This window comes from Salmo salar, chromosome 06 (assembly GCF_965601325.2).
Source record: "Salmo salar chromosome 06, fSalSal1, whole genome shotgun sequence".
Lineage (NCBI taxonomy): Eukaryota > Metazoa > Chordata > Actinopteri > Salmoniformes > Salmonidae > Salmo > Salmo salar.
Genome location: NC_138296.1, coordinates 27209921 through 27220245, shown reverse-complemented (window position 1 = coordinate 27220245; position 10325 = coordinate 27209921). Strand labels below are relative to the sequence as shown.

At 44.8% G+C, this 10325-nt stretch overlaps 1 protein-coding gene across 1 annotated transcript in view; it reads right to left on the bottom strand.

The window, feature by feature from the left end:
* Positions 1-10325, bottom strand: part of vwa3a (von Willebrand factor A domain containing 3A) — a 34477-nt gene continuing 24152 nt past the window's right edge. Inside the window, exons 18-32 of the mRNA XM_082976403.1 lie at positions 9835-10018; positions 9295-9490; positions 8729-8799; positions 8294-8458; positions 7811-7901; positions 3245-3346; positions 2993-3090; positions 2633-2785; positions 2302-2410; positions 1991-2135; positions 1524-1668; positions 1156-1307; positions 954-1071; positions 670-767; positions 1-589 (exon numbers count right to left, since the gene is read on the bottom strand). Coding sequence (XP_082832529.1) covers positions 529-589; positions 670-767; positions 954-1071; positions 1156-1307; positions 1524-1668; positions 1991-2135; positions 2302-2410; positions 2633-2785; positions 2993-3090; positions 3245-3346; positions 7811-7901; positions 8294-8458; positions 8729-8799; positions 9295-9490; positions 9835-10018 — 1888 coding nt within the window. The 3' untranslated portion in view covers positions 1-528. The remainder of the gene's footprint in view (positions 590-669; positions 768-953; positions 1072-1155; positions 1308-1523; positions 1669-1990; positions 2136-2301; positions 2411-2632; positions 2786-2992; positions 3091-3244; positions 3347-7810; positions 7902-8293; positions 8459-8728; positions 8800-9294; positions 9491-9834; positions 10019-10325) is intronic.

Below are 10325 nucleotides of genomic sequence, written 5' to 3'. Positions count from 1 at the left end.
ATCATTTGTTTTATTCATGCCGATATGTTCATTGGTACATAGAAAGAATATAACACAATAAGGTTATTAGCTGTTTTTAGTTCAAACTAGAGAAACAATACCAAAGCGGTCAGCCCTGCCTCTTTACAGTGTTTGTTCACATTTACTTTTTTACAAACATTGGATTAAATCAAACTTTCTGATGGGTATGACAGTTGAAGTAAGCTCATGAGGCATTTATAAATTATAGTCTTCAAGAATCAATGGGTATATATAGAAATAATTTATAAGAAAAAAATGGATGTAGCAACTAAGCATTCTAGTTTTAAATGAAGAAAAGCAGAGGTTTGTCAATCTGAACAAAGCATACTGCACACCCAAATTAGGTCAAATAGAACTGTATACAGTATATGGTTAATCCGACAAAATTCATGTACACCAGTTTTAATCTCTTAACAACCACATTCTTCATATATTTAGTCATTGAAAATCTGAATTACAAATGTGTATATAAAATCATTGAAGTCAAATTCTTGGGTTTACAGTAATCTAGTTTGTTTGGTTGATTCTTGTTGTTTCCTCTGGATTCTTCTTTTCCAAAATGATTTCCCTGTCAAAAACAGGTCAAGGTCAGTCATGGACAACAGTTTTTATGCAAACTTGAACCCATTTGCTCACTGTAAGACAAACCTGAAGACCTGTGCCTTCTTCCGGAAATGTCTCAGTTTGTCAATTTCCTGAGCCAGTCTCCTCAAGTCATCTCCCTCGAGGGCCGGCAGGGTAGGTTCCTGTTGGAATCAGTTCACAATAGGGCCCTCAAACTTGAATATCTGTCTCTACTGTGTACTCATCCTTTGTACCCCTGACTGGTATGAGACAGGGAAAGCTGGTTCAGTGTTTGACTAATAGCACAGAGGCTATGACGCTCAGGTGTGTATACATGCGTACGTGTGTTTGTGTGTGCGTCTACTCACGTCTCCATCCCTAAGGCCCGATTCCAACAGCCCACTGAGTGCATCCACATTGTCATGACAACAGTGGTATCGACCCCCAGTTTGGTGGGCCAGTTTCTTCAGAAAGTCATTGGCTGAGCTGTCAGAAGTGTAATAGAGGGTCATAGTGAGGGTCATCGTGTAAGAGATGAAATGTACAAATCAATCAATCATTTAGTCAGACCTGTCTGTGCAGTTGAATGAGACAGTGTGGATAGTAATGTGGTTCCCTGTGGTCAGTCTCTCTGTCTCTTTCAGCAGCAGGCTGCAGCTGGAATCTGGCTTCCCATCACTCAGCAGGTACAGGCCCACACTGTCCCCAAACCCACAGCCAGTCTGAGGAGCATACATACAGAGGTTATAACATGACAAGGAGCATACAAATAGAGGTTATAACATGACATATATAAACATAATTGGTTAACATGACATAGCCATATACCAAGAACAGTAGGTACAGGCCCACACTATCCTCAAACCCTCAACCAGTCTGGGCAACATACATACAGAGGTTATAACATGACATAGCCAGTTATTACTTAAACCCGTCACCTGCAGGGCCTCCAGAGTGTTGGTTCCCCCATGGGTGTTGAGCTGATATGTCCACTGCACCGCGTCGCGGCATGCCTCCTCTGTAGGCTCCTGCAGTGCCGGACGCCACACCTTCACCCCCTCGGAGAACGCCAGCAGAGAGAACCTGGGACACAGTCAGAGAGAGGGTCTGGGGTTAGATATGACAATAACCAATGGGTGTGAGTGTAGCAGGGGTGAGATGGTTATATGAACATAATGAACCTAAGCTACAGTAGTAACAACCACAGAACTAGAATAAGATTTTATTTATATTTCTACTGTCACCATTGCCTGTAATTTTCCTCTATGAAACAGACAGATGGATAGAAAGAGAAACGTGAGCCTGTTTGTCGAGGCCAACACAGAGTTCCTTTTTTATTCTTTTTCTGGGATAGTCAACAGTGGAAGTGTCCAGGGGTAAGGAAAGCTTTTTAGGTTAAGTTTACCTGACTGTGTTGTGATGCAGCTGTTCCCAGATGAGAGAGGCCAGCTTGGTCTTCAGCTCCCCCAGGCAGGGAGCCATGGAGCCAGACACATCCAGCAGCACACACACCTCCCTCTCCAGCACCACCCCAAACACACGCCTGCTACCTGGGGACGAAGTGAGCGGAAGGAGCCAGACACTGGGGTTTCTTCAACCTTCAATCGGGCATTCATAGATATTTCAGTATTTTGGTACCATATAATTAGAATGACCAGAACAGAGAGAGACAGACAAGCTACAGTGACAGAGACATAGAGCGAGAGAGAGGCATACCGGAGAGCAGCCATTGCAGCCTCTGTATGTAGCGCAGCAGGAGTGTCTCAGTCTGAGAAAGGTACTGTTTTAACTCTCCTGGAGTCAGCTGCAGGTGCTTCACCATCCCCTGAAACAACAACCACAGACAGAGAGACAGGAGGCTCAGACCAGCATGGGAGGGGATGCTGGTTGGATAACCTGATATTTTTATTATTTAGAATCAAATCTAATTCTTTTTTCACCATTTGGCCGCATTGGACATTTGTACTCGTACTTGAACTTAGTTGCTAGCATTTTAATTTGTATTCATGCCAAAATATGTTATTGAAGCCATTCTCCTCTGACTCACGTTGATGTGGACACTGGGGAAGATGGAGCAGTATTTGGCAGACTCTCTCTTGAGGACCGAGGGGACCAGCTTCTTATGATGAGTACAGTCAGGTCCAGACACCAGCTTATAGATGTCAAGCTTCTGCCTCTTAATACTGAACCTCTTCAGCCACTACAGGTCAGGGCCAAGAGACATATGAGAAAAAAATGTATCTTGCCCCCCCCCCCCCCCCCCCCCACACACACACACACATTTTTAGCACATTGCCTTATCAGAGCGACTTATAATTAGAGCATTTAAATAAGGCGGCTGATGTTAGATGAATAGATCAATCTGATTGGTTGACTTGATGATTGGCATGCATATCTCATACTGCACCCGTTTGGTGGAGCAGATCTCTTCCTGCTTTGGCAGAGTCACTAAGGGGATGGACTTTCGGACACTTTTAGGTTTGGGGTAAGACTTGAACACCACACCTAGGGCAAGACAAGAGTGAAAATACAATCACAACCCAAAAAGTCAACACACACACACACACACACACACACACACACACACACACACACACACACACACACACACACACACACACACACACACACACACACACACACACACACACACTCTTACCCAAGTTACCATCTTCCAGGTAGAACACAGACTGGGAGACCTGAGAAGGCTTCCTCTGTTTGGCTTTAGTCTCTACTGGACCCCAACCAGTCATGGGCTGTACTGAAGGAGACACAACAAACAAGCTAACTAATAAAAGGCTATATCAATCATACAATCATTTCAACTTGAAGAAAACACTCATCCTTTGTATACAAACTATAAAAACATTGCAGTTTTGTATTATCAGAACACAACGATTCATCTCATGTGTGTATCCCTGGGAAAACAAAAATAAAAAAATAACAACAACAATAACAACAAGAAAGCTAGTCTGAGGTAAACGGGTAATGTTTTAGTAGAGGACAAAAATAGAGCTGAGTCATCCTTCATTCATTACACTGAGGGGAGAATCCCTAACCCTGGCTGACGAGGTGGTGATGTACCAGGGGAGAATCCCTAACCCTGGCTGACGGGGTGGTGATGTACCAGGGGAGAATCCCTAACCCTGGCTGACGAGGTGGTGATGTACCAGGGGAGAATCCCTAACCCTGGCTGACGGGGTGGTGATGTACCAGGGGAGAATCCCTAACCCTGGCTGACGAGGTGGTGATGTACCAGGGGAGAATCCCTTACCCTGGCTGACGAGGTGGTGATGTACCAGGGGAGAATCCCTAACCCTGGCTGACGAGGTGGTGATGTACCAGGGGAGAATCCCTTACCCTGGCTGACGAGGTGGTGATGTACCAGGGGAGAATCCCTAACCCTGGCTGACGAGGTGGTGATGTACCAGGGGAGAATCCCTAACCCTGGCTGACGAGGTGGTGATGTACCAGGGGAGAATCCCTAACCCTGGCTGACGAGGTGGTGATGTACCAGGGGAGAATCCCTAACCCTGGCTGACGAGGTGGTGATGTACCAGGAGAGAATCCCTAACCCTGGCTGACGAGGTGGTGATGTACCAGGGGAGAATCCCTAACCCTGGCTGACGAGGTGGTGATGTACCAGGGGAGAATCCCTAACCCTGGCTGACAGGGTGGTGATGTACCAGGGGAGAATCCCTAACCCTGGCTGACGAGGTGGTGATGTACCAGGGGAGAATCCCTAACCCTGGCTGACGAGGTGGTGATGTACCAGGGGAGAATCCCTAACCCTGGCTGACAGGGTGGTGATGTACCAGGGGAGAATCCCTAACCCTGGCTGACAGGGTGGTGATGTACCAGGGGAGAATCCCTAACCCTGGCTGACGAGGTGGTGATGTACCAGGGGAGAATCCTTAACCCTGGCTGACGAGGTGGTGATGTACCAGGGGAGAATCCCTAACCCTGGCTGATGAGGTGGTGATGTACCAGGGGAGAATCGCTAACCCTGGCTGACGGGGTGGTGATGTACCAGGGGAGAATCCCTAACCCTGGCTGACGGGGTGGTGATGTACCAGGGGAGAAACCTCATTACTGAGAAAAACAAGACCTAAGTGACTGCTAGGCTGTGTCTCAAATGCCACACCACCCTATTTCCTGTATAGCCCATAGGGCTCTGGTCAAAAGTAGTGCACGATATACAGTCAGTGGTGGAAAAAGTACACAATTGTCATACTTGAGTAAAAGTAAAGATATCTTAATAGGAAATTACTCAAGTAAAAGTGAAAGTCACCCAGTAAAATACTACTTGAGTAAAAGTCTAAAAGTATTTGGTTTTAAATACGCTGAAGTATCAAAAGTAAATGTAATTGCTCAAATATACTTAAGTATCAAAAGTACAAGTATCAATTATTCAAATTCCTTATATTAAGCAAACTAGACAGCACCATTTTCTTGTTTTTTTTTATTTACGGAACGTCAGGGTCACACTCCAATAGTCAGACATCCTTTACAAACAAAGCATTTGTGTTTAGTAAGTCCACCAGATCAGAGGCAGTAGAGATGACCAGGGATATTCTCTTGATAAGTGTGTGAATTTGACCACTTACCTGTCCTGCTAAACATTCAAAATGTAACGAGTACTTTCGGGTGTCAGGGAAAATGTATGGAATAAAAAGTACATTATTTTATTTAGGAATGTAGTGAAGTAAAAGTAAAGGTTGTCAAAAATATAAATAGTAAAGTAAAGTAGATACCCAAAAAACGACTCAAGTAGTACTTTAAAGTATTTTTACTGAAGTACTTTACACCACTGTATACAGTACCAGTCAAATGTTTGGACCCCTATTCATTTTCTTTATTTTTACTATTTTCTTCATTGTAGAAAAGTAGTGAAGACATCAACGCCTTGAAATAACACATATGGAATCATCTAGTAACCAAAAAAGTGTTTTATATATATCTTTTAGATTCTTCAAAGTAGCCACCCTTTGCCTTGATGACAGCTTTGCACACTCTTGGCATTCTCTCAACCAGCTTCATGAGGAATGCTTTTCAAACAGTCTTGAAGGATTTCCCACATATGTTGAGCACTTGTTGGCTTCATTTCCTTAACTCTGCAGTCCAACTCATCCCAAACCATCTCAATTGGGTTGAGGTCGGGTGATTGTGTGTAACACCCTGGCCATAGAGAGGGGTTTTTGTTCTTTATTTTGGTTAGGCCAGGGTGCTACATTGGGTGGGCGTTCTATGTTCATTTTTCTATGTTTTTGTATTTCTTTGTTTTGGGCCGTGTGTGGCTCCCAATCAGGCACAGCTGTAGTTCATTGTTGCTGATTGGGAGTCACACATAATGAGCCTGTTTTTCCTTTGGGTTTTGTGGGGGATTGTTTCTGTTGTGTGGTTTGCACCAACAGAACTGTTGGCTTTCGTTTTCCCTGTTTGTTTTTTTGAAGTGTATCATTAAAAATCATTATGACCACTTACCACGCTGCATCTTGGTCCCCTCTTCCAGACGATCGTTACATTGTGGAGGCCAGGTCATCTGATGCAGCACTCCATCACTCTCCTTCTTGGTCAAGTAGCCCTGACACAGCCTGGAGGTGTGTTTTGGGTCATTGTCCTGTTGAAAACAAATGATAGTCCCACTAAGCGCAAACCAGATGGGATGGCGTATCGCTGAAGAATGCTGTGGTAGCCATGCTGGTTAAGTGTGCCTTGAATTCTAAATAAATCACTGACAGTGTCACCAGCAAAGCACCCCCACACCATAACACCTCCTCCTCCATGCTTTACGGTGGGAACCACACATGCGGAGAACATCCAAAAATCACAAATTTGGACTCATCAGACCAAAGGACAGATTTCCACCGGTCTAACGTCCATTGCTCGTGTTTCTCTCTTCTTCTTATTGGTGTCCTTTAGTACTGGTTTCTTTGCAGCAATTCGACCATGAAGGCCTGATTCATGCAGTCTCATCTGAACAGTTGATTTTGAGATGTGTCTGTTACTTGAACTCTGTGAAGTATTTTTTGGGGCTGCAATTTCTGAGGCTGGTAACTCTAATGAACTTATCCTCTGCAGCAGAAGTAACTCTGGGTCTTCCTTTCCTGTGGCGGTCCTCATGAGAGACAGTTTCATCATAGTGCTTGATGGTGTTTGTGACTGCACTTGTAAAACTTTCAAAGTTCTTTACATTTTTGACTGATTGACTGACCTTCATGTCTTAAAGTAATGATGGACTGTTGTTTCACTTTGCTTATTTGAGATGTTCTTGCCATAATATGGACTTGGTCTTTTACCAAATAGGGCTAACTTCTGTATACCACCCCTACCTTGTCACAACACAACTGATTGGCTCAAATGTATTAAGGAAAGAAATTCCACAAATTAACTTTTAACAAGGCAGACCTGTTAATTGAAATGCATTCCAGGTGACTACCTCGTGAAGCTGGTTAAGAGAATGCCAAGAGTGTGCTTAGCTGGCATCAAGGCAAAGGGTGGCTACTTTGAAGAATCTCAAAAAAATATATATTTTGATTTGTTTAACACTTTTTTGGTTACTACATGATTCCATGTGTGTTATTTCATAGTTTTGATGTCTTCACTATTATTCTACAATGTAGAAAATAGTACAAATAAAGAAAAACCCTTGAATGAGTAGGTGTGTCCAAACTTTTGACTGGTACTGTAGGGAAAAGGGTGCCATTTGGGACAAAGCACTAGTCTACTCTTCACATCTTTAAAAGCATCTTGAAGACACAAAGCATCTGTAGAGTGAAAGATAAAGGGAAGGTCAATATACCCGTTGGAAATATGGGTAACTCCTTACCGACCCAACATGGATTTAATTCCTCATGTAAAGGACTTTGATGAACTGGAGCCATCCTCCATTTGTTTAATAGTTTATTAACTTTTAGTCTGGCACTCACTTTGACTGGGGTTGGGACAGGAGCAGCAGTGAACTGGTACTTACTGCACTCGCTGTGGTACAGAAAGGTGACAGTTGCTCTGTCTGGCATTCCATGTTTTAGACCGTTTGTTTCTGTTTGGTGCCTAATGAACTGGGCCCTGCTCTAGCCCCTGCCTGACACTCACCTGAGATACAACCTTCACTCGACTGAACTGTCACCCACGGGGGAAGTTTACCTAGATACCGCTGGTAAACTTCCAGCCTGGCATTAAAACTGATTCAGTCTGGTTTAACCAGGCTAGAATGCTGACTCACCCGGTGGGATAGCCGATGTGGCACTGCTGGGACGCCATGCGAGAGCCTTCTGAGAGGAGGAATGCTCGTTTGTTCGGCCTTCCTTCATATGCTGTCAGCAGAAAATAAAAATGTATGTAAACCTTTACATGGAGTGGTGATATGCATTATAAAGCACTCATAAAACCTTTATTTGCATGACATAAAGCGTCATAATGCCCTACATATGTTTATATAATCTTCATAAATGCTTTCATGCGGTCTTATATAGCATCGACACAAAACATAACATCCACTCCATATTTATTAGCACCTTACTTTGTCTCGGCCCAAGATGAGGCATTTCTAAAATAATCTTTCATCTGATATTCTGTTTGTTAGTTGAGAGTTGAGAAAGAAATGTTGAAAGTGTTGTTTGATGTTGAAATGAGAGAGGACAAAGAGGAGAAAATATTATTGTTTGTGTGTGTGTTCGTACATCCGTGCATATGTGTGTGCTCTAACCAGCCTGGCGAGGGTGAGTGCAGTGGGTCGCGGTGGGGGCTGTGGTCTGTCTCTGCGTCTCCAGGCCAGGGGGGACTGGGCCGGAGCTTTGTGCCCAGGAGAGAGATCCTCCCCTGGGCACCTACAGTCAGACTTCTGGGTCAGGGAGTCCACCAGCATGGCGCTCTGGAGCCACACACAGAAATACAAAGAGATAGAGGTCATCCTTTAACTAGCAATGGATAGATTTGCAATGCCAGTCTTACAATGTTAAAGTGGTTGAATATTTTTTTCTTCCATTAAAATAATGTAAACAGAATACCTTACAGTATGTTGTCAATACATATGACTAGTATCTGAATCTAAATGTTTTGAGTAGTTTAGGACAGATGTGTGTAAGCCGTTGTTGTTGCTGCTGTTTAGCACTCTCCCTTCCCCATGCTGTTCCAATCTCACCTTCTGCCAATAATTAGCAGCCCTCTCCATCTCTCCAATCAGAGCAGTGATGTCATCGCTCTCCAGGATGCCTGCAGGGAGAGGACAGGACAGACCAGGGCTCAGGGTTTCCACCCAGCATCACACACACACACACACACACACAACATGCATACATACACACACACACACACACACACACACAACATGCATACATACACACAGACAGGCAACATGCATACATATACACACACAGACAGACCGGCAACATGCATACATACACACACACAGACAGACATGCAACACACACACACACACACACGCACACGCACACGCACACACACACACACTGTATAGTAGGAGTAACTGTTGAATAGGCCATTAGCTGGGGGATAAGTGGGTTCACACAGCTGGCTGGTAGCCCCTCCAGGAAGTAATCACCTCTGTGGTGGGTAAGTGTTTCTACTTCTACTGTCATCACTGGCGCTCATTTCTTCAACGTGCCACTTGATAGTGGAGTAATCTATTTTTCCATGGCACTTTTTGAAGTCTTCATGAAGATTGTGTGTGTGTGAATTCTCGCGTACCTGTCTCACTGATCCAGTGGAAGCGTCCGTTGCCAGCTTGTGCCAGTTCCCTCAGTGCCCCCGCAGTCTCCTCCCTGGTGGCATGGTGAGTCTGTGCCTCTGTCTGTCCCTCTGTCTCCTCTCCAGTCAACAGACAGATGTGGAGACGTAGAGGCCGGCCACTGCAGCACTCTGACACATATGAAGACACCGTTGCCTGGGAACAAAGCAACAACAGACTTGTTCTGGATTGATTGTCATTCATTTGACTTTTTGAGAGAAGAGGGTTTTTTATAAAAAATGTATTCACATGTTCATAGAAACGTACAGCTGCCAGACAACAAGCATGGCCATATGAATATGTAGGCACAGTATATCAGTGACACCTAGCTAGTGCATTAACTCATTTCCAGCAGCAGAGGGCACCAGATTGAAGCATGTCTCTATTATAGTGCCCTGTTGGGATGATTTCAGATCAGCTCTTCCAATACCAGTTCTAATGTTCACCATCATGAGTCATCATCACCAATTGATATAACTGTTGCCAGGACAGTGTCATACAATTTCCTGGTCAGGCACTCCGCTGGTGAAGAGGTAGAGGCCCTGGGTGAGAGGGGGGGACGGAGGGAGAAGAGGAGAGGGAGAGAGGGGGGGTGTCCCACCCCCATGGAGGTCCCCCTCCAGAGGCAGCCTCAGAGCAGCCAAGGTGTTCCTGCTCCCTGAACACTGTAAACCCTGGACCCACCTGGAGGAGAGAAAGAGACACATGGTCAGAGCCATACACCTCCGTGTGCAGCCACGCAAACACACACGCAAGCATGCTTGTACGCACACTCACAAATACACGCAGATGCACAAAGGCACATGCACACGCAAACGCACACACACACCATCAAACAAGCAAAGCGTCAATACAGGATTAAGATTGAATGCTACTACACCGGCTCTGACGCTCGTCAGACATGGCAGGGCTTGAAAACTATTACGGACTACAAAGGGAAACCCAGATGCGAGCTGCCCAGTGACACGAGCCTACCAGATGAGCTAAATGC